General features: G+C 33.2%; 1 protein-coding gene and 1 long non-coding RNA gene across 6 annotated transcripts in view; one reads left to right on the forward strand and one right to left on the reverse strand.

Moving 5' to 3' along the window:
- Window positions 1–1,751: 1,751 nt before the first annotated feature.
- Window positions 1,752–24,387, reverse strand: LOC127834565 (uncharacterized). Its single transcript, XR_008028000.1, has 4 exons — window positions 24,352–24,387; window positions 3,261–3,421; window positions 2,689–2,874; window positions 1,752–2,268 (listed from the first exon to the last, which is right to left on the reverse strand). It is a non-coding gene; the product is annotated as an uncharacterized LOC127834565 (long non-coding RNA).
- Window positions 6,597–25,958, forward strand: part of LOC127834549 (chitin synthase chs-2-like) — a 50,918-nt gene continuing 31,556 nt past the window's right edge. For 3 of the 5 annotated variants that reach the window (XM_052360530.1, XM_052360533.1, XM_052360532.1), the window contains exons 1-2: window positions 17,123–17,287; window positions 25,591–25,787. In XM_052360530.1, the coding sequence (XP_052216490.1) occupies window positions 25,603–25,787 (185 nt within the window). In that variant the 5' untranslated portion in view covers window positions 17,123–17,287; window positions 25,591–25,602. Of the gene's footprint in view, window positions 6,749–17,122; window positions 17,288–17,415; window positions 17,437–25,590; window positions 25,788–25,958 lie in introns of those variants that run through there. The other 2 variants (XM_052360531.1, XM_052360536.1) reach the window with 2 other exon arrangements.

Here is a 25,958-nt window from a genome sequence, read left to right on the forward strand (position 1 = left end):
TGGTGTAAATTTAAAAAATAGGTCTGGTTCAAATTAGGGGCATTTTTACCAATTTGTATTTAAAATACATATAAATCAAAGGATCACAGTTTTAGTATATACTAATGATAGCAAAAAAATAAAACTACAGACAATCTATCGGGAAAGAATTTCTTGTTCTAATCCACTAGTTAATAACAGAACAAAACACTAGGTGTATAAAAGAAGTTAACATAGACCTACTGATTTCCGCCTCTAATGACTTCATTATAGCAATATTGAAGAAATGTACGGACACGTTCGACTGCATCCTCGCAGCACAACTAACAGCGCATCGTAGTTGTCAATATGACAGCCAATGTAACTCCATGTTCTTTATCAGAAGTGATTTTGTTCTTATCAAATATACACTACAGCACCAAATAAAATAGTTGAAATTTGCTTTTAAAGTCTGAATTATGTTAATTTTGATTTGCGGTAGTTGAAATACTTCAACGATAATCAACAAGTAAAACAATTTTTACGTCTGAATGATCTTTCAAGAAAAATAATACTCTATAGTATAACCTTTCCTGACAGATCATATTGACTCAAATGAAAGTTTTTAATACATACAGCTAATTCTTAGAAAATAGACCATGCTGAGTAAAGAAATGAGATAAACGTTTGGACGAACAACCTTAGTCTAAAAAGTTAATATATGATAATATATAGACAAAGAAGTTGTCATTTTATATCCGAGATTATGATGATGACCAGTTACTATTTAGTGTATCATATATGGAAATAATATAACACAATTAACGTCCGATGCAAATAATTACAGCGATCAAAATAAAATATCAACATTCTCACCAAAATGTTTCGACGCAAATCACCACAATGCATATTAAGCGAAATTCATATTGCGCTGTTAAACCACCACAGCGCAAAATTCTTGAGTTCAGGCCATGCAGAAGAAACAATCCGGTTGCGCCAGGAGAAAACCCGATTCGGAGCATACGTGCATTTAATTGTTTTATAATTATTATAACATGGTTTGTTTAATGATAAAATCACTCTGTGATAGTAAAGCAAATATTGCTGTCTAAGTACTGTACCTCTATAATATATATTTTTTAATAACGCGAACAAATTCTATTGGGCTAAAATTGGTTCGTGTTTTATCCCTGCAAGGTATTTTTGACCGGTCTCTTTATTGCGTGTTGAAAACATTTATCATGCTGTGTATATCTGTGATCATCAATCAATGCTTAATGTTTATAGTTTACAAAATTGTTAAAATATACAAATAATGTAAAGCCACACACTAAACAGTCACATTGAATAATAACCCACCCTGTCCATTGCGAAATAATAATATAAGTCCAAGTAGACCAATACATCTACTGTTACTCCAGGTACTGATATTTTGGGGGTATGTAAGTACGCACTGAATATGCTTTCAACTGACAAGATTGAGCGCTTGTTGAACTATTCCTATATAAAATTTACAATATGATTTTTTCCATGAACACTATGAAATAAAATGGCGCAAAAATGAAGTAATACTGTATGATTCTATTACATCTGGTTAGTAAAATGAAATCAATGATGATGCAGTCAATGTCATTGACAATTGTTTCACGTCGATACAAAAAAACCTCGATTAAATACCAGTCCCTATATAATATACACATATTATCATTTTAATACAATATATGAAACATAATCAAAAATATGTCATTGTGATAATAATCATTTGAAGTAGAATACAACGACAGACCGTTTAAAAGATGATTTCTAAACAAAATCTGGTAAGAGATTCCATCTTAACTATACATTTTAAATGGAATAAAAGTTAAAGTAGGATTTAAATAACTAAAACTAATATAACGTTTCTACATCATGGTTAAATTGTGTGACATTGAAATCAGCTATTATAGGCTTATCTGTATACACACCAAGCGTGGGTATAAACACACATATAAAACATGTTCTATTATTTCATGTGTCCAGCAGCTTTCTCACTGATGAGCCTCAAGAATTCTAGTCCTGAAATAAACTATAGTGGTTTTTATTTGAAGTTTTTGCCAATTGTTCACTATCGTACCTAAAATTGCTTTCACATTCTTTTCGTATGCTGTAAACTAAGTGCACTCATTATGCCATGACCTAACATGAACATCGTCGTCAATTTGTTATGGATGTTCGTAGCCGGAAATGTCCATGAAAACAGTCTAAAGCGTAGAATCTTTACGCCGTTTGTTGCCAATGACTTCGCCTCGTTGTAAAATACAACTTTTGAATCTAGAGATAAAGGAAATAATTTTGAAACTTTAGACGATTGTTAGAATTACTGTTTTGCGTATTGCAACACAAAGTTGATGAAGAATATTTAACAACGGTGGATAGACGTAGTGGACTATCTAAAGATAATGTAATAATTTGGGAAAATGTATCCTTGTCGAACTTACTTGTCAAATTGCATCAGTTTGCATAAATGACCTTATATGTTTTACTATTGTTATACCTGATATCCTTCGACATATGTATGTTCTTGAATTTATTTTTTAAAAGCATAATATTGAATCCCACAGTTAGTGTTTATACCTCTTGTGATTGGTTAAAAAAAATCCATTGACCCTTTAAAGAGAATAATCGATAATATGCTTAGTCTTTAATCGCACCTATGTTTATGTTTTAAGCGTATTACATATGTGTGAGTACCTTGGGTCCTTTGACATCTTGAAGATTGTGTGGACACTCTTGTTACCCATTCTTTTAATTATTCTCTGGACGGATTCTCCGTCTTCCCTTGACGTCGTAGTGATTCCAATAGTCTCAATGTTATTTCCGGCAGCGAGGTTCACGGATGAACTTGTGTCCAATTATTTCACTAAGCGGTGTTCTTTCCTGTACAACGATAAAACATGTTGTTTTCAAAATGTTTTAAATTCAGTTTTGTTTCGTAATTTTGTTATGGTGAGCTAAAAAATATATTGCCGAGCTGCAGTATTGTAAACTCGTATTCACTTCATGGCTGCATTTAATTAAAGATAAATTAACATGCGGAATGCCGAACACTGCGATAATAAGCAGCTGCAATCAACCAACATGATTTTAAACTAGCTTGTTCATCACTATTCAGTAAATATAAAGGGATAAATCACCATACAGACACGTAAACCAGAGGTTCTTGTTTGTATATATACAAGTGAACAAATGCTTATACCAGGAAAAATTTACAAACTGCAAATTGATTGAGATTATAAACATAAAACACCAAATCTTAGTTATACATGAAGTTTTCCTCCAATACAGTATTCGGCGGTCTGAACTCTTGTTCCCGACGCCGACGGGTGAGATTAGACCACAGCTCCTTTTTGCGCGCGACATCCTGCGCGAAACCGGCTTCGTCTGTATCAGCCGTGTCAGCTGTAGTGTCGTCGTCTTTATCCGTCTGAAATGCGTCAAAGGGGTACTTTCTTCATGTTTTTACCGACAGCGTTAATAGCTTTTTTTGCATGCCGGGGGTATGTCAGCCTCCCTTCAATAACTGTGTGTTCCGCAACGGATATTCAAAGCGACAACTAGTTTGCAAGAATTAGACTATGGTGCAAGTATAAATTTCTATTACGCATTGAGTATTTGTAGGAGCTCATGGCAAACAAATTCCAAAGCTGTGTATTTTCCATTTAGATGACGACCAAGACAGTCAATTTACGGAAAGACCTACGCTATGACAATAATAACAATTTTACAAACAAAACAAAACATGTAATGATTTGAAATGGGAATTAAATGAACATCAAACTATTAAACATGTATTTCATTATTCCATACAATTACATACATGTATTTTGATTCATAAAGCCCTTTAACTGACCAGGCTGGCATACATGTTGGGAAAAGACTTGCGAACATGACAAGGTCTTGGCAAATGCAAGTATGGTCAGTAAATGTGCCATATCTAACAAAGATGTTTGAGTGCTGACAGATGGGAATCTTGCATCGCAGCAATTAATTACTTTGATTGGACATACAACTATTGCATCAACCCGCATGGGTGAATGCACACTGGACAAAATTCCCACAAAAAGCAAATGGACCTTTTTGTTAACTGGATATAAATAATTGACCTGTACTAAAGGTAAAACATACCCTTTGAAAACGGATAACATACTTCCATGTAATTTTAACATAAATCTCCATGATGAAAATGGTGGTGCGAGACAATAAAAATCGCTTTCTGTATTTTCATTGATCGTGCTAACACGATGCTTTATCACACTTTTTCTTTAAAAACTTCTTTAACAGCACAAATTCACTATATTTTGTAAAGAAACAACAATATAGTGACGCACCAAAATGTTATGGGGCCCTAAGATTGGCTAAAGAAAAATATCCATTCAAAGAATGATTAACGGATGAAATCGGCCCATTTGTATGGAAAAAAGTTGGTTAGTCATTATCTAGATTTGAAACAAAGAATAACCAACCTGCATGCTTCTTACTTATTATGCAAAACTATGATTTTGTCAATATCTCAATGCGAACTTTTATATTTAATGCGTTTGTAATTCAACCATTACTAGTTCATGCGTTTTTCTTCAGACTACATTTCAGCATTGTGTACTCAAGGTTTCTTTGTCCATTTGTCGCTGTCCATATCACATAAAGGCGCCTTCTGAAACAGTACAACATATACAAGGTGATTTGTTTTAAGATGTCCACATACAAACATTTAACAACACAAAACAAAATAACGCTATACCGCTGTTAGCATCAAACATTATTAGTGCGCTTGTTTACTAAATCGTTGCAGCTCCTGATGCAATTTTCTGCCGTAAATAACTTTATGAGACACCTTTATTGATGGGCATGTTTATACCAGATTTATATGCAAAAAGTCTGGGGCTAGGCAGAAAGGAAATCGTATTAACCAGCAGATTGGTAGACAACCGGTAATAACAGAGCATGTTGTGAGCTAGACTCTACATTGACCTCCCATTCCAAAGGCAAACGCCCTATCCTATACGCCGCGGTGGTTCTATTGTTCGTTTATTAATAATAGCTCGTTGTGTAAAAAACACATGTGTTATATACATACCAGGAGGACCCCAAACACGGCGGTGAATGCGTTGCTGATGGGCTCAATGGACGCCCCGCGGACCCCGGCGGCGCACGGTAGCTGTATAGAGATATTTCCGCCGGAGTCGGCGTTAACTTGCTGAAGGGAAAAGACGATCGTCACGAAAAGCGCGTTAACGTGGAGGAAGAATAGAAGCAACTTGTTCCTGGTAATGAAGCACCAAAACATATTATGATACACATTTTTTGTTGTATTTACATTGTGCCGTTTCAAAGTAATAAGAAGACATACCTTATTTGTAAACAGTTAAAAGTTATGATTTTGTTTTCTGTGTGTATGAAGTAAACACAAATTGTTTTCTTTGTTCGTGAAAACTTGATAGACAATGTTTTAGAAGCAATGTTGATAAAATCAGAAAGGCAACGATATTTCAGCGCCCCCACTCCCATCCCCGACCCCCAAAAATGTGTGTACGCTATGGCTAATAATTAAAATTTGCTACACTAGAACTAGTATATGAACAATCATTTATATATATTTTCTTTAAGATTTGACTACTCGTCAGTAATCTTAACAATAATCTTATTATATAAAAGGTCTAATTAGTAATGGAAACTCGTGCGTCGCGTGGTTTCGATGGTTGCCATGGTCACCAGCCTACTATCCATAGCGTTTTGGGCAGTGTACGTTCATAGGATGGAGGAGGCGTGGAAGAAGCATAACCCCGGCCTACTCATATTGTTCATACTCGCTCCAATTTTTGTGTCCATCACATGGTGGGCAAATTTTGCACCACAGGCGAGTTAAGCGTTGGTGGGAATGAAATGTGTGAAATAATGGTCGTTTGGTGTCTGAGCCTTTTATATTCTCAATATATTTAACGAATAAGTATCGTTGCCAATTAGATTATTGTTGTATGTGTAATGAAACCAAGCGATTTTATATGTGACGTCAAAGATTTAGACGCGGGTTTGGTTTGCAAAAACAAAACAAAAAAACAAACACGTCTTAATGCCGAGCTAAGCCTTTATTTGTCAGTCAGCATTCCGCTGAAACATGACTGGCATGTATGTGCCCCGACCCGGGATCGAACCCGAGACCTCTGGATTTCAGCAAGCGCCTTATCCACTGAGCTATGGAGGCACATACATGCAGATACATGTAATTACGGGATATGTGTAAGGTTCAGCTCGTAATCAAACTGGTTAAAACCGCAATTTGTTTCATTGAACATGCCAAGGCGTTATCCCAGCTATTATATTATATGTTTTAATGGGTATTCTGTTATTGAGGCTGTGGATAAGAACAAGAAATGCTCTCCTTCTAGACTTTCTTGATTTTCATTATTTTCTACACTAGTTAAAACAAACAGTCCAAACGCAAGGACTTAACCGCCACGAAGGATGCATACGGCAATCACACATGTCTTCCAGGGAGACGATGAGTCCATCGGCTTAAAAAACATAAAGCGCAAACTACACAAATGCAATACGAAGGTCTCATCTACAGTGTCGAATGTGTCAACGGTAAAAGCTGCCTCGAAACTCTCAATGGCGCCAGACTCAACGCGACGCTGGTGTCGGGGACGTTTGGAAAGACGTTGTTTGTCGAGAACGACGTGTATGGAAAGTGTCCGACGTACCTACCGCTGCAGGTCGCCGCCGTGAATATAGTGTCTAGCTATGCGTGCTACAGGCAGGTGGCCGTTATATAATTTAGAATCTGATTACTGTGTTTGTTATTCATTATGCTCATTCGAAAACATTTATAAGCTTCACACTTGCACTGTCGCGCGTCTGATCACACGTTTAAACGTGCGTAAGTCGTAAACATCATGGACAGTTGTACACTAAATCATGACAATTCCATTGAGAATTTTAGTATAATAGTCTATTAAGATGATCATGAATATTTGTAATGGACAGAGCCTTCATGAGCTGTCCATTCATGCTAACAGACATATTGAACAATACCATTGGATATTGGTTGGAATCAGCGCTAAATATTCGTTGAATAATCAAATAAAAAGCGTAACTGATTAATCAAATTATTAATGACGAAATATTTGTAGTTTAAGTAACAGTATAAATAGTTATTGCTGTAATATTTTAGCCTTTCCATATGTGCATAATATTTAATACACATTCAGACGAGATTTGTTAAAAAACAACAACACCTGTTGTGTTTTGTTAAAACACGCACATTATATATTCGTGAGTTTAGAACGACACAACTCTGCATATATTGGACGACAGAAAAAGGTTTTGGTATGTCTTGGAGTTGAACAATAATACGATCAGATATCATTATAAGCACGCATTTATCGTTGTTTGAATTTTGTTTGAATGATTGATTTTTGTATAGAAGTTTGAGTCCATCAGTTTCCTTCTAATCGGATATTAACTTGATTTGAACGAAAAGATTTTTTCGATCAGCTCAGATGTTCTTAAAGTCTCTCGCGATACACACACTGAACCTATATTGATTAAATTGTGTGTACTTGTGAGAATTGTATTGAAAAGTCTGTTTTTAATGTGTGTGTTTTTTGTTCCAAAAAGTAAATTCAAAGCAACGCGTGTATGAAGAATTTTTTTTTATTCAATATAAACATACAATGTAAATATGTGCATAAGCAAGAACAAAAGTGGTATAATACAACAGAAATAATATCAAACACATATTATACATGATATGCTAGGATATAATGTTTTTTTGCTTTGGTTGCATGTGGTGTATGCTGTTATTTTTTAATGTAATAATCAATCCTATAGATGGGTTGCGTAGAGTTAGGTGGGTGACAACTGGACTGGGTTATGAAAGTTTATGCGTTTCCATTTTTGTTAAAAAATATGAAGTTTATCGTTGTTGAGGGCTATTTCTTTTTCAATTTGGATCTTTAGTTTTAAATAGTTTATAAAACAGTTGAAAGTAGGTATTTGTTTTTTGTATTTGAAGCTAAATACAAAATATTTCATTAATATGATAATGTGATTCACAGTGTTATTAATTTCTGGTATTTTAAAAGTATTCACACCGAAACTGATATTTAAGAGAGACAGTTTTAATTTTAATTGTTGTTTCTCTAGAAAAGTTGTTAACTGGTTCCATAGAGTTTGAATATGTTTGCACTCCCAGAAAAGGTGTTCTTTTGTTTCAATGTGTTCGCTGCATATATCACATAAATTTGTGTTGGATAGGTTGCACTTAAAAAGGTATTTATTTGTAGCTATGATTCTGTGGACATATTTATATTGAAAGTTTCTCAGTGTGCTTTCTATAGTTGTTTTATATGGCATGATAAATATTTGTTTCCAATTTAATTCTTGTTCTCGTTGAATGCTTTGCCATTTATTTTGAATCTTGGAGTTTTCTGCAGGGTGTTTAATTTGTAGTTTGTAAAATATTTTGTTTGTTTTGTTTTGTTTTGCAAGTATGTTTTCCGTGAATGATGTTTGATTACATGGTGTGTTATTTGTATTAATTGTAGATTTAATATGAATGGGTATGCTTTTAATTAATGTGTAATACATTAGGAAATTGCCTGAAGGTATTCCGTATATATAACATATATTCTCAAAAGAATAGAAGTCTTTTATTCTGTAATCGTACAATTGGTCGACATATTTAAAAAAATTTTCAAACCAATGTTTATAGAAAAAAGTCTTATTGTTTGAAGTTATGTCTTTATTGTTCCATAGAATAGTTTTTCTGGTGATTTGGGTTTCTAGATTATGAGTAACATTAGTCCATGCTGATAAAACATTTGATAGAAATATGTTTTCGTTTGCAATTTCATGCAAAATGGTATTGCTGATGTTACATTCAAAGAGTAAGGAGTCACCATAATTTTTTAGGATTTCCTGGTAGAATAATTTCCATTTACTTGTATTAGTATTATCTAGATATCTTTTAACCCAGCTGCATTTGATTGCATTCAAGAATGAGTAGATGTCCATTAATTGGATACCTCCATTTTCTACAGATTGAAGTAACTGAGTTTGCTTAATTTTATCAGGTTTACCGTCCCATATGAAATTAAATATTTCTGATTGTATATCTTTAATAATATCTTTTGGTGGGTTTGGGAGAACTGTTTGTGTATAAATTAATTTAGGTAGTGCAAACGTTTTCAACACCGTGTTTTTTTCCGATTAGTGTAAGTTTACGATGCTGCCATGATTTTAAACAATTTTTAAATTTTTGTAGTTTAGGAAGTATGTTTTTTTAGAACTGTTTCATTTTCATTGTTTGTAAATGTTATTCCTAACGTTGTTGCTTCATCTGATGTCCAATGGAATTTCATTTCTTTTTTAAGTTGAATATTACTTTGTTTAAATTTACCTACTCGTAGCACAGTGCATTTACTTTTGTTAAGTTTAAGACCCGATGGCATTCCAAAAAGGGTAAGCGATTCTATAAGATTATTGAATGAGTCAATACTGTCATTTAAAAAATAAGTTGCGTCGTCAGCAAATAGTGACTGTTTAATTTCTTCGTCAGGTTCTTGCGATATTCCATTTATATGTTTATTTGATTGGATATAGTGTAATAGATACTCGATGCATATAATAAATAGTGAGGATGAGAGTGGACATCCTTGTCGTACCCCTCGTTCGATGTTAAAACTGTTTGAGAAGAAGCCATTGTTAATTATTATACTGTTAATATCGGTATAAAATAGTTTTACCCATTTAATAAGACTTTCACCGAAATTCATATTTTCTAAGCAAGAGAACATAAACGAATGGTCTAGTGAATCGAAAGCCTTTTCAAAGTCTGCAAAGAAGATTAGGCCAGAATTGTTTGGTTGGTTGAAATAATTTATGCATTCTTATATCAGACGTACATTTTCACCAATGTATCGTCCTTTAATAAAACCAGATTGTGATCTTGAAATGACTGATGGTAATACTTTTTTGATTCTGTTTGAAATACTTTTAGTTGCAATTTTATAATCATTGTTAAGTAGACTAATCGGGCGCCAGTTTGATAAGGATTCTAGGTTTTTTCCAGGTTTTGGAATGAGTGATATTATACCTTGCTTTTGTAGCGTAGTAAGGTTTTTGTTGTTAAATGAATAGTTGAGTGAATTAATTAAATGTGTTTTAATATCGTTCCAGAATATTTTATAAAATTCGACTGTGATGCCATCAGATCCTGGACTTTTGTTATTTTGCATTTCTTTAAGTGCTAATCCACATTCATATTCATTAAGTAATCCGTCGCACAGTTGTTTTTCTTCTTGATTTAAAGCATGATGTGTATTTTTAAAGAGGGTGTTATTTTCAACATGTTTTCGTTTATAGAGGGTTTCGAAAAACAAACGTTGTTCATCTAGTGTTTGAGTTCTGTGTGTTATATCTTCGCCATTAACTAACTAATTTGTGCACAGTTTTTTGTTCACTTCTACGTTTTTCGATGTTTGCGAAGTATTTTGTATTTTTTTCATTGTGTTCAACATGCTGTGCACGTGCTCGTAATATTATTCCATTGAGTTGTGTATGATAAATTCCTTCTAATACTTGTTTTTTTTTAATGTCATTCTCAATGTCTTTTGTATCGTTTGTGTTTGTTTCATGTAATTGTTTTTCAAGTGTTTCAATGATTTTGATGGTTTCAGTTTCAAGTTTGCGCGTTTCTTTTTGTTTAAATGATGTGTATCTAATCGTTGTGTTACGTATATTTCCTTTAATTACTTCCCATAAGGTGTTTGGGTTTGCATCTTTATTATTTTGAACTGTATTGAGTATTTCTTGTTTTATTTGCGTTTGGTATTGTGTATCTAATAATATGCTGTTATTGATTTTAAAGTATCCTGGGCCTCTTTCAGGTTGTATTTTGTGTATTTTAAGTTCAACTAGAGAGTGGTCAGTCATGAATCCTGGTTTTATGCTACATGTGTCAATAATATTGCAAAGAGATTCAGATATTAAAAAATAGTCTAATCTGCAGAATATTGTTGGTTTTGTGTTTGAGTGCCAGGTTAATTTGCTTTCGTTTGGATTTACAGTACGCCAGATGTCTATCATATTGTAGTTTTCAATTATGTTGTTTAAAATGTTTCTATTTTTAGGATGAGTATAAAGGTTTCCCTTCTTTTTATCTAGTAATGGGTTAAGGACAGTATTGAAATCACCACCGACTATAATGTTTTTATCTTGGTTGTTAATTATAAAGGATTGTAATGTTTCGTAAAATGTGGAGTCATCTATGTTAGGGCCGTAAACGTTGATTAATGTTAATTGTGTTTCGTGTATTTTGATATCTATACTTGCTTGTCTGCCATTTATTATTTCGTTAAGTTTTTGACTGTGATCCGTATATTATTTTTTATCAGAAAGTTTATTATTATGTTGTCCACTGAGATAGATGTCTCCGTCCCATTCATCTTTTACGGTTTGTGCTAAAGTATGTGTCAAGTGACTTTCTTGTAATAGGCATATACTATATTTTTTTTCGTCTAACCATATTGAAGATTTTTATGCGTTTGTCTTTATTGCTTAGCCCTTTGACATTCAAAGTGCATAATTTAATCATTTAAAGAGGTGAAGGGTGATGTAAATGCTAATTTGTGTGTGCTTGTCCAGTTAGTTTCTATTTGAAAACATGTCCAGTTGGTTTCTCTAGTGTAAATATATATACATTTACACAAAAGATGTACAAAATACATTCTATCTTCATACAAACCAGCAGAAAAACATAAAAACAGAGAAAATATAAAATACCACATGTGAAAAAAACAACAAAAATACAACGAAACAGAAACAAAATGTACAAAAGGAGTTTCAACATATGAGGATTGATTGTGGCTACAATCAAGACTTATAGGCTAATTTACATCTAAATACATGATTTAACAACATATATTTTACATTTGATAATATTTGGGGTGTATCAATTACTTAAATCCGAAAGTGTTCATAAAATTGAAGAGACATTTAATTTTTACATATAAATTCCTTATAAGCAATATGAGAGTTTAGATTTATCAAAACATTTTTTTCTTCTAAAATCTAAAACCCACACTCAAGCGTATTACAACACACATGTGTTAAACAAACAAGGAACAACACATCCACATATTAAATACAAATTGTCAAGCATTCTTCGATAAAGTATACGACTTTAAACAACGACTTCATCAACGTTCATGTGTTGCGGTAGTATGTATTATAGTCATATCTAACCTTAACAAAAACTATATAAGCCGGTAAATTATTAAGCACACTTCGATAAAGTATACGACTTTAAACAGACCTGACAGTCCACAAGTTTTAAATCCTTACATCACTTTAGTTAAATTCAAATTATAAATTAATCAATCTCGGTGAATGTACTGCAGATAAATATGAAAACATAAACAAAACACACATTTCTGACCTAATTCCAGGGTTAACACACAGTCACAGATCAGCGAGGTACCCTAGATAAAAATAAATTAACCACTCAAATTCGCCGGGCTTTAAATAGAACCAAATGGAAAAACCATGACTATAGTCTGTTTCAGTTATCCAGGTAAACAAACAGGTTTTTCAGGCGAAGGGGAAAAAATGTTCATTTCTCATGTCACCATCAACATGCCCCGTTTCAATTAAAATTTATGTCACATATCTTATCACCATGAAGCTATTGTTATTATAACTTTTTGTAAAAGTTGCATTGTCACTGTATACTCATGTGTCATGTGTTGTGATTTTAGCTTAATTAAGGTAATGTTGTTGTTGTTGTTGTTGTAGAGACAGTAGAGTAGTACGGGTATATAATAATTCCTAAGCCAATAACACTAAGGAAATACATTTTCAATAATTTAAGAACCTCAGCGAAGTAATTTTACATAACAATCTTAGTGTTCAACAACATGAAATGAACAAGAACTATACAGTTTTTATAATAGACCTAAACAGGTATGTATTGGAAAAAGTGTTGTTCTTTCTAAGTGGACTGAGATGTAAAAAAAAATCATACCATTCAAATTGAATATAGACTCCTATATATAGTCTAATTTACATCTAAATACATGACTTTACAACATATATTTTACATATTATTGAATTTGGGTTGTATCAATTTCTCAAATACTAGAGTTTACATACAATTAAGTTCATGAGGCAAGACATTTTTATTGTAACATATAAATGCTTATAAGTATATGGTATTGTATTAGATCTTTATTAAATAAAACTGAAATATCAGCCGAAATACCCCACAAACAGTGTGTTTTTTCGAGTCAACTTCAGTGCTTAACACACTACTCACTTGTCTTGGATAAGGAGCCTTGATGTATCAGAACATTTTTTTTCTAAAACGTTAAACATACACTCAGGCTTTATACAACACATATGTGTCGAACATATCAAATAAGAAAGAACAATACATCCGCATATACAATACGAATTTACATCAATGTTCACGTGCGGTTATCAAATATATTCATTCCCTAACAAAAGATATATATACAGGCTAATTGTCAAGCATACATATGTCAAATATACAAGTTCAACAGATATGTAAATTCCTAAAATCATATAATTATACTAAGGATGATAAGTTTTCAATATTATAAGAACAGCAGTAAAGTAATGTACATATCAATTATAGTGTGCAACAACATAAAGTGAGCAAGAGCACTACAGTCTTGATAATTGTCCTACATATGTATGTATATGAAAAACAGTTATTCAGTCTGAATATACTGAGGTGAAAAATATTCATGCAAAGACTTAAAATATATTTTTTATTTCTAAAATGTTTGGATATATTTTATTTTTTTAACAATAACTTTCTAATCTTTATCACATCTTGGAAAAGATTAGTCCATGTTTTATATTATGTAAAGAAAAATAAGTATGTTTTATTGTGTTATTGTGATACTTTTTTTAATATGACCATCTTTTCAATGATATGTATGATATATTTCGACATATTAATAACAATATTGTTTACAAGATTGCATTTTTTCTTAAATTATTGTTGTTGCTTTTATGACATTGGTATATTTTCATTCTTCGCATTTACGAATTCTTAACAAATGATGGCATAAATTTGAGTCGATAGCGACTATAGTGGACTTGGATGGTTTTGAGAATTCTCAAAAGGTACAGACTATATACACTACTTTCGAATTAAATACAGACTTACTATTTAAGTAATAAGAATGACATACATGACAAGAAAGACTGGTATATAAACAACAGCGTACCAGTTACTAAAAATGTGCAAAATAGTTTACCGGTATTATTTTTAGCTATTATTGACAATTATACACAGGTATAATTGTATTCTTTACATGTAATTATTCGATACACATATTGACCTAAGTTATACAAGATAAGGACTATATCAATCTGACTGACCAAAGATTATGTCTTCAGGCGAAATTTAGATCTATACTGGTTTTCTAAGCCTACTTTTAACTGTATAGTTTGTTTTCAAGGTTTATACTTGTCATTATTTACCGTTAGTTTATAAGGTTGTTCACATTTAGGATACTGCTTTGGTTTAAACTGTACTGAAAAGTTCTCCCAAAATGTTTTTTTTTCAACAATTTATTTTTTCAGAGGTTAATTTATGTTAAGTATGCAAAAAATAAATATTGTTCAAAACATTCAAATTGCACTGGTAATTACCATAAGGAGACATAACGTAATTTTTATAAAATAAAAGTGTATGATATACTCTAATGATTCATATGTAAATAGGGACATACCATGTTTCTACATCACAGTGTTCATTGTTCATAGCAATGTTCATATTGTCTCTATTTTCCGTTCACACCCGTTCTTCTGTATCGTCTGAACTCCTCAATGACATTGTTCACATTATCATAAATGTCAAACTTGATTCGTTCGTCCGCAACAGTTTGTTCATACACGGATCCATTGCAATACCAGGCGCTACTTATGTCAGGGTGCAGATGAGCCTGTTGATCAGCCCCTGGTTTGGCTTGGTGACGTCATCAACTAGTTTATAGCCGCCGTTCTTCATGGGGGCCCTTTTTCGCATTATGGTGTACTTTGCCGAATTGTTCCTCAACTTAACGAGAACAGGCCTGGTCTGTCCTCTTTTTGTAGGGATACGGTGGATGGCAACTATATCTGTAAGCAGGAGGTCGACCCCTGCATGATTCTTCAGGATTGAGGTTACTGATTTGGTGATTTGGTCTTCAGTTTCCACTATATTTTCTTGTATATTTAATATTTTAATGTTATTTTTCCTTGAATATTGTTCATTATAATTTGCTTTCATGTGGGCCAGTTTGCTAAGTTCATAAGTTTTTTCTATTTGTTCATGAATCGATTTGTCGTTGGTACTTGTTTTATCTTCTAGAATTTGTATCTTGTCTTTGAGATTTTTGTTGTCATAATCTAATGATTCTATTTTAGCTTGCATTTCAAAAAGTTTTCACTGACTAATTGGTCAATCTTATCATTAATGCTTTGCATAATTTTGTTCATTAGAGTTGTAACAGTGTTTGTAATTAGTTGCTCAACTACCTCCTTCTTCAACATACACTTGAGATCATCCCTCAAACTTGAAATTGTATCAGTCATTGCTTGTAGTTGTGCTTGAATGACCTGAAATTCTTCCATGCTGGAGTTTCTAGCTTCACTATTCGGGCGAGATTTTTTTACAGCCTGTTTTGTTTGGGGTTTTACCCCTGAGAAGCTCAGTTTGGGCTGGCCTTTTGATGCAACTTCACTCATTGTGTTAATTGACAAGTACAGTTATTTTCACACTATTTTGGTTTGATAGTCAAGCAATTATTCTGCAGTACAGTTATATTTTCCTTATTTTGTTTTTGATAGCCAAGGTATTAGTTCCTCCACAAATTTTAATCCAGGTATTATCCAGGTGAACACAGGGAGATGGTATCCGGTTAAATACAGTTCAACAATCACTCAAATCATGTACAGTCTTTTGAAATCGACACTTTCAAATAATTCAAATAATGCCTTTTATTTCTTTTATTTCATTATATTTTCAATTTACACTTTTATCACTATATGCAGAGTACATTCATGCACATGTTGTACTAAATTTTAATACTACTTAATCACTATAAACATGTATTTTTGATGTAAAATAGGAGAGCAAATTTATCAATACATCTCTCCAGTGATGACCTTGACCGTGTGTGAAGAACATGCTTTGATTGTATGATGATTGATTGTTTGCTTGTTTTGTTGGATTTGTGACCGTTTTTGACAGCATTACAGTCATATAACGGCGGCAAATGTACCAATTTACACTTTACCTTGGGTGTCTGAGTTACCAATACTTATTGCATATACTAATACCAATAACTGACACGTGCTTTACTTGAGTCAGAGGTACGGAAACAATGGTCGTATTAAAGATTTAATGGAAAATCCCCACACAAATTACATGACCGGGGTCGGGGATCGAACACGCTATCCTTGGAATTTTAGCTTAGCGCTTTACCAACCTGGCTTGCCAGACCAGCTTTGTTTAAGTATTATGTTACACTAAACAAACTATGTATCCTAATATATTTTATTATTATGATTAATTGTACATTCAACATGTAGCATGCATTATATCTAACAACTTTTTAAGAAACATATCTTACAGCATTCTGTGTTACTGAAATACGAAATTACCTTCGATTGCAAATGCGTTATTTCCCACACTTCCCAATCAACTTCCGTTAACCTTTTCCGTGGCTGTTCATATTATGTATGCGGCTTTTGATTGCGAATAAAAGGTCGAATGTATGTTAAAAAAACAAAAAATCTTATGAATATATTAACACAGTGTTATTATATGTTATTGGATGAATGAACGAATAATATCAATGTCAAACGAAAGAAAGTCGATAGAGTAATTGCTAACAGGGTGATAACAAAACACTTGAAGAAATTTAGCTCGAAAGTCTAGTACCATTGTTTAACAAATCTATGTCAATTGTTTTCACAACAGATTATTTATTAACTGTCTCCAGGTTAGCGTCATAAATAACAAAGTCACAAAACGCGGTGTCTTATCAACATGAATCTAGAACAATACTGCAATTACTGCGATGCAATTTCGCAAGACAGATAACGATGAGGATCTACACAACTTGACAACAAACATACATGCACTTATTCACAATAGTCATGTCCCAAATCATAGAGTATTGAGTTCAATGACATTGTTATCGGTTGTGCTTTTTGCTGTTTGCCAACTAAAAATCCCATCACTTTAACTGATTAGGCGCGTACGGAAAGACAGGTAAGAATTCAATATTTATTAAAATAAGAGAAAGAATATGAATATCATTTAAAATAAATATATTTAACAACTTTAAATTTTATTACAGACACAGTACGGTGTACATGTTTCGATCGTGCTCTTACATTTTCGAATAAACTTGCTGCATTGTGAGTACTTTTCAATGTGTATATAGTAACAAACATTGTAATTTGTTACTATAAAATACATATACTATATATAATTGAATCTTAAATTCTCAATTTGATTTAGTTACAAACAATATATATTATAATTTTGTCTTGCTACTAGATCCAATTGATAATTAAAGCTTTTATCAAAAGTAAAACTTATTAAAGGTAGTTTTGCTTTGTTTAACGAGTTTAAAAAATTTTGAATGGAACATTTGCGTATCCATTAATACATCGTTATTCCCTTCATTAAGTTCTTGTATGCACATTGAACCTTGATGTTTTAAAAACTGTTTTACTGTTTACAACTTATAATATTTATCTTTTGAATTCAGTTCAATTTATGATATGTTAAGTATTGTTACGGTAGCGATGTTTATTTATATGAAAAAGAAATATCAAAAAGTTTTTTTCTTACAATTCAAGTCCATGTTTGGATGTATGTCGATATTTAGAATAAAGCCTTCGATATGAACCCGTTGAATGGCACTTCCTCGCAGATAGTTGCTTCTTATATTAAGTCGTTAAAAAATGTAACCGTTTATTAACTTGATAAAACTTCTCTATATTGTTGGCATCGAAACTAAGCAAATGATATAAAATTACTCACCTAACACAAATATATACAGGCAACAGGCGACATGCAAAATAATTGTGAACTGTATTCGTGACGCATATTCGGAACATAGGGAATGTTACATGATAGTAGTATAAGGGCAGGTTGTATTGCACGAAATGTTCGTGTGTTATTGTATATCACGAGCCCACGCGGCGAGCTGAGTATGATGTAATACAATCAATGAGTGAGATACAACTCACCGGAACCCAACTGTCATGTAGTAGTAAATTTAATATATTTTCCCAGTCAACAAAAAAACAAATATCAAAACTATTATCCATACAAATCTTTTGAAGTCGGCATATTATAATGATAACAAAACATAGGTCAATAACACAACCTCTTGAATACACTTAGATGATATTGAAACCGATAACGGTAGGGCAACGGTCTTAACTTCAAAGATAATACAATTCACCTGTCAGTCCATCGTGGTTGAGTTTCTAAACAATTCGTAAGCCTGTTTTTACATGATTTTCATAAGCTCACTTTTGAATATTTCAAATGAGTATGCAAAAAACTTTTTCAAAGAATTTCAGGCTTCGATTGAATGCAAATTTAACAACATCAGTACTGTTTTGTATATATGAAACAATGAAACGTCATTTCTATTGAACTTCACTGCTAAAATAATAACGTTTTGTTTTCACATATTTAAGGATTATTTCTGTCAATATCGGAAAAAAGAACTTGCACTTTTAATTTGTAATAATTACAAACAATAGGTTTAAGTGATCTCTATGTACATAGTTCCTACCTAAAGCTTCCGTATATAGTCGATGTATCGCGACTCTGGTCGGTCCACTCTACATTGTTTTCATAATTCTTTCTAATAGTTTATAACCGATGTTTTAGCCTGGTAGATAAAGCGTAAGACTAGAACCTGTGATTCAATCAGGTGAGAAAAATCATTGTGCTCATTTAATTTGCCTTCTTTTTGTAAAGTTCGTCCATTTAAGTGATTAAATGGTCTTCAAAGAAATTATATGATCAAATGGTTCCCATATTGGGAGGGGAAGCATTCTTAAAAACCCATTAATATTTGCTGAATAACTGTTTCCATTTTTAAAAGTTATTTGTGCTGTTGATTTAAGCGTACTATGTATTATTATCTCCGACTTTGAGTGTCCATTCCTGTTCGAGTCTTTATATTCAGTTCTTTTGGTAAAGATAATTATATTTATAACAGCCTCTTTAAAAGTTTGACAAAATACATCCTTTACTTATTCTCAAAATATTAACTGAAAATTCCGTATAATGGTATTTTTCCAATGCCGAAATACTGTACGAGCTGATTTCTTCATAGATATTTTAACAAACACACTAATATATGTACAATTGGAGCTAAACTATAAAGTATATATTTTTGTCAATAGTTTCAATAGCTTGTATCAGTCTCCGCCTCTCGTTCTATACGGCAAAACACAAGGCACTCGACTTATACATACTATTGGAACAAATAATTAAGCATAATAATCCGTGGGTTTCAGACAATTTCTTTCACAGTAAAGTATTTACTGTTAAGGTATGTTAACTGGCTCTTACATACTCTTTTCTACAGTTGCTTTCTCTTGCCTTTCGTTTTAACATGGCGTTATAAAGTGGCATTCTGCTGAGTTTGGCAAAATATGGAAACATCGATAGGATGCTAAACATTTCACTAACATTCTCGATATTTTCGCGTAGAAGCACTCTCAATAAGCGTGTCAAGTATATTAAATATAAGGCTTAATTCATTTAATTAGTAAATTCTTCGCTTTGATTTATATATTGTTACAATCGGGTATGTCTGGCGAAGTATACGTCTTGGTATTATTCTTCTAGTATTTTAAACGTGTAATTTAATTATTATATGAATAACTTGATGCAATATTTGCATTATACTTTGATTAGCTGTTAACCGTATTTGTTAAGTTTGCATTTACGATTCCATTGTGCGTATTTCAATCGGCGTTTATAGTTTCAAGATCACTGCAGGTAAACATAATGGAACAAAAAAGGTTGAGTTTTTCTGTATTAAATGAAACAAAGAAGAATTTATTTGCGCATGTGTAACGTTCAAAATTCAAAAATGTCCGAATTCTGTCCACCCCAATAGTCAAATTTCATCTTACATCATTTTGACCCTTAATATAGACTGTCGTTTTGAGACTTATTCAGAAGATTCATATTCTGTGTAAAATGACGTGTTTCGTCCAAGATCAATACACTTTTCTACAGAGAATCATACTCTATTGATGTTATCGATGAAAACTCTAAAAAAAATCACATCACTGAAACTCTTTTTTTACCTTGACATGAACCTACCTTCTGGGCTTAGATACATTAAGGCATTCAAACTTCTTGGTTAACCTACACAACAGTTTGATAAACACCAAATACTTACATGTACTAAATAGTTTTGATGCTAATATCATGATTACGAGGAAGGCGATGATGTATTAGAGTATCAGAAAACACAGTATATACCGATCAATAATTAAACTTATGCATTTACCCATAAATATGTAAGAACGTTTTGTGTTGTTTTAAATACGTTTAAATTATATTGCTTGTATTCAAATCCAAATAGATACATCACAAATCGCCTTCATTTACACACAATCTATCAACATTCAGAGCGGCTTATCAGTCTTCAGAGCATTGTTAACTTCTCCATTATCAAAATCACGTAGGATGTGCGTGCACTTCTGCGGGAAATTGTGGCATTTGTTTGTCAGTCTTCGAGGCAAAATTTGAAGAATACCCACGCCGGTCATCCGGATTACTTCGGTATACGAATTGCACTTCGATAGCAGATATAAAAAATCCATGCGCGAGAGGTGACTTCTTCATGGACTTTGGCATTTCTGTTCTTTTAATTGGGTATTAAGACACAAAACAAAGATTGGCTTATAAATGCTATAGCACTAACTGGATGATCAGTAGATATTTGAACAAAATAAACATACATAGATATACATCAAGAACCTGTTATTATTCAAATAAAAAAGATCACAATATCTATTCATGTTATAAGGTGTTAAATTTCTAGTTTACTAAAGTTTTTGATAAAATGCCAAATGTTTAAAGAGTCGGATGCCACATTCTTCTGGACACTTTCTACCAATAATTTCAATAACAATGGAACATCTGGTCCCGATTTACCGACACTTTTTAGCATATTTAACAATCTCTATTAAGTGAACCATACATGCAAATTAGCTGTGGAATACAGTTATAGTAACAGTAGTTGGAACGGTCATTAATACATTACAGAGAGTGAAGCGTTGTGAAGTGTTCAAACAAAACCAACTTTCGTTGTTTGACGGTCGCCAGACGGGTTTCTTGTGGGGCTACAAGTGTTACTGTCATGTTCCGAACGTACTCGTTGGTCTTGTGCTTTGTTTAGGAGCAGTATTCGTAGACACGTGTTCAAAAGCCTGTATCCTGCGTTCTGTTTCCGCGTTAAGTGTCCAAGGCTCACAGCTGTACAGTAGACTCCGAGAGACTAGTATAGCCTGTGCTTGATTGGGAAGCTGATGGAGCTTTTGTCCACAACCTGATCAGCCTGACCATCGCTGCGGATGCCATGGCAAGTCTTATTCGGAACACAGGAGCTGTTACTGGTACCATGCTTGGACAGGGTTGCTCCCAAGTATTTGAATCTTTGTGCCGTTCATGATGATGTCAGCAATGGTGTTGTTAGTGCTGTTCACCATTATCTCCAAATTATCCTTTCTTCGGCTTGCATGCTTCTGCTCTTTCATGGCGTATGGTGGTGAGTTGTTGGAGTTAATTGCTGGTGCCACCCAAAAGGTAAATGTCATCAGCGAATCTCAAGGTAGAGATTTGTCTGCCACCGATGGCGATGGAGGTGTGCTTGTATTTAAGGGTCTCCTGCATTATCTTCTCAAAGAAAACGTTAAACAGAACGTAGGAGAGCAGACATCCCTGATGGACGCCCACTGATGTCCTGACAAAGCAACCAATCTTTCCATTGAGAAGTGCAGCGCTGCTGGCGTGTCCGTATAGTTATATGATAATTTGCACCAGCCCTTCGTCAAAGTTGAATCCTTTCAGAACCTGCCATAGGCCATCATGCAACACGCGGTAGAATGCTTTTTTTCAAGTCGATAAAATGGTGGAAGAGCTCATAAAAGGTGTTGCAGATGAAGATTCGTTCCACTGCGCTCCGTCCAGCTCTGAATCCCGCCTGCTATTCCACCAGTGTTTCCGCGGCTTTACATTTTTAAATCGGTTGAGGATGATGCGTGCAATGACTTTGCTGGGATGCTGATTTCGTCCTCAGCTTCTGGTATGGAATCATTCCGAAAGAGACTGGGGTCTGGTTGAAGCGGGTATTTATAAAGTTCGCTGCTTTATTCGGCTTACCTGTTTAGGACTGCGGCACCTTTCGGCAAGGGGGTTCCCGTCAGCGCCTGCAATAACACTGGTATTTGGCTGAGTTAGGATGTTGAGTGTGCTGCATACCTTTTTGCTGTTGCCTGTAGTCATATCTTTGTCAATTTTGACGCATCGTAATATTGAATTACCACTTAAAACAAAACAAGTTCGGCATGTTTATTATACTTTCCAGTCGTCATGTGAAATATATGTTTTCAGAAATAAGCAATACAACTTATTTTTTAATTTATAATCAACACTAAATATTCCAGATAGATTTTGAATAGTAATGCGATGTAGAAAACGAACAAGAACTTTGATTATATTTTATTTGTGTTTTTGATTAAGTTATGCATATTTTTCCTTGTGTCGCGCTTGACTCTGAAAATTGATTCGAACGTCAAAGTGATCGGAAAGAATATTTATAATATAAAATAATGCATTTAAACTAGAAGACAAAACTCGTATATCATAATGCGAATTTTGTTCAAAGTCTACGTTATCCGATGTGTCCACATTCGGAAATCATCGTGTTAAAAATGCATGCAAACGACCGATTTAATCATGCTGTATCTTTCTTTATCTTTTATTTAATAACACAATTTAAGTTTTTAAAGCAAAGTCATATTACTCTACATTATGTCACTTTCTTGCAAGTATTTTTATTTTGTTGAAATGTGTTCTGATCATCTAGTTCGTGCTGTCTGTCGATGGAATGTTTACTTTTTATTTGCAAAAATAAACTCTTTCCCGTAAAATTCTTTCTTAACAATACAACAGAATATACCATTTAACAATTCGACCTTTTCCCGTGCTTCAAAATCTAATGTTTAGGCTATAAATGAAACAAAACCTGAGGTACTAACCTTTCGCGCATGGCTTTTTTTTATTTTATCGAATCCGCATCGCCAGCGTGATACACGTAGGTAACGCACACTACATGATGCTTATTTGAAGAACGTTTTATATTCAAGAAGTGTTTTGTAATACTCAGGCGAGTCGACGATGAACCGTAGCAAAGGTCAAGCTTTTAAAGATATACAATGTAACAAATATGTGAACAATAATAAAACCTTAAATCCCGAATTCTTCACATAGACTTTACAAAATGGATATTATTAGTGCTAAAATTAATGTCGATCTTGCTTTTATCGATATATTTGTGTGTTGTGACTTTATGCGGCGATCGTTAAAAATGTCGGATTAAAATCACCTAAACGCAACAAACAATCGTTACTAAATAAACTAAATTGTTAGTACGACTTCTATACACAAAGCTGTCGAAAGGGTCAGTTATTCATTACATTTGAAAACGTTTTTTACACCCTACGAAATATAAATAATTATAAATATTATCTTCAGGCAAAATAATGTTGGATTCTTACGATTAGAGTCTGTCAAAAGCTTTCATACGATGAGCCCCAAAACAGTTCAAGCAAGCAGGGTTTGAAAAATGTTAAAATATCTTTTCGCTCTTCATATTTCTGATACGTAGTTATTTTACCACGAGAGCGCAATTTACTCTCGATTTTCCCTCATTTTGATTGTTTAGGATTAAAAAACGATATCTGAAAATACAAGTAAACTATGGTTAGATTCAATTCGCTGTGCACTTTCTTCAATTTCTACATTCCTTCATATCTTCGGTTTCGATCGCAAATATTTTTAACTGCGGAGTTGTTCTTTCTCATTTCTTTTTGTATTTATTAACATAACATCAATATATGATTATAACATATAAATTATAACTAATTCTCGATCAATATTTTCTTTCTATCCTACTGGATGAAATATAGACAAGATTTAATGAACTTTTTTTATCTTACAATCAATAGATTTACCCATATCATTTAATTCTTTAAAAAAAATAATATATCAAATTTTCCTACCGTATCAGCCTGCGCGTATGACATAGGTTGACATTGGACGAAATTTTCCAACGATCCTTAAACTCAGACAATCTAAAGCAATTTGTTCATGTCTTGAAATGTCAACTTTTGAAATCTATGTGACAAATAGAAAAACACGTTAGCAGGGATATCTCATGTTAATATTTTTTTTGGTGGACGAGTTAACCAGTTTATACCTACTACAAATCTCAAACCGTCAAGCACTAGGCTCATCGATGTATTTGTTACCGATAACGATAATACGAAAGTTATCAGTGTGATGTTTAAGTAGTGTGTGTTTAATTTTATGCTTTCCGATGGTTTATTGAGAAGTAGCAGTGAATTAAAACTGATACTTCACTTTTTCAAACAGTGATAAATAACAGTGAAAATTATTGATAATTTTCATTGTTTTACCGGATTCATTTTTAGATATCTTTGTTGCCCCATTGTGACCACCAATTAACGGCAATTTTACAAAGATAGACTACTCTGCATTGATGTTTATAAAACACATACGGATGAGCTTCCTTTTTAAATACATGGGGGCGCCAACGGGGAAGTATAGTGTCTGGAATGGCAAACATACAAAAATTATCATTTGTAAGCATAAAATAAAAAGAAAATTTGTTGGATTTGGTAGAATTCACTCTTGATATATATTTTCTATGATCACGAGTGAATTACAATCGTCAATCCACTAAATCTCCTCTATATATTCAGTGTTGTTCACACACCAATAAGGTCACAGCTAATTAATTAGACGTTCGTCGGATTTTTCGCACATACAAATCCTAAAATGAAATATTATTTTATTGTAACCGCACTCGTCCATTTTGCAATGCATCAGACTTTGAAAAAAATAATACTAGTTTTTCACTTTTTTTTAGCTAAGTCTATACATTCAATGGAAAAGACTGTCAACATTTTTCGTTTTTTAGCAATAACAAGCAATATTTCATGACACAATCCTTTCCAAATTCTATAATGTGGCTGAGTATAAAGCTTTGATTGCGTTTATTATTTCACGCTTTAGGATAGCTGGCCTTCTTCAATGGTTCAGAGACGAATTTCAGTCAAACAACTGATCAATTTTCTGTAGCCGTAAGGGCAAGTTATTTTGTGTTGATTTTAACCTTCATTTGAGATAAATATGACGATTATTTTAAGTATAACACAGCAAACATTATGACCGTTTCTATAAGCTGTGCTGTTAATTATCATAGTTTTAATTCAAAGAATAAATAGGACATGAGTCAGCAATACACAAACGAGGCTTACCAAAAGGATCCGGCAGACAAAGAGTACAACATATGCAGAAGCGAGGTTCCGACGAACGAGACGATTCAGAAGACATCACATGACTCCGAAAGCACGGGAATAGCCGATGTTAGGCTAAGACCTAAAACGACAACAACAACGACACAGAAAATACGGTAATTGTGTCGGGTACTTGTCATTTATCCGAATATTTTTTTTAAAGTGGGAAAAAATAGCGCTAAAAATCTAACAAACCTTACAACTATTACTTAAATAAACAAGAACAATTACAATAATCAACACAGCATTACCCGACTTTTAATCACGACCTTCACCAGAATAAACCC

This window comes from Dreissena polymorpha, chromosome 6 (genome assembly GCF_020536995.1).
Source record: "Dreissena polymorpha isolate Duluth1 chromosome 6, UMN_Dpol_1.0, whole genome shotgun sequence".
In the NCBI taxonomy this organism is placed as follows: Eukaryota; Metazoa; Mollusca; class Bivalvia; order Myida; family Dreissenidae; genus Dreissena; species Dreissena polymorpha.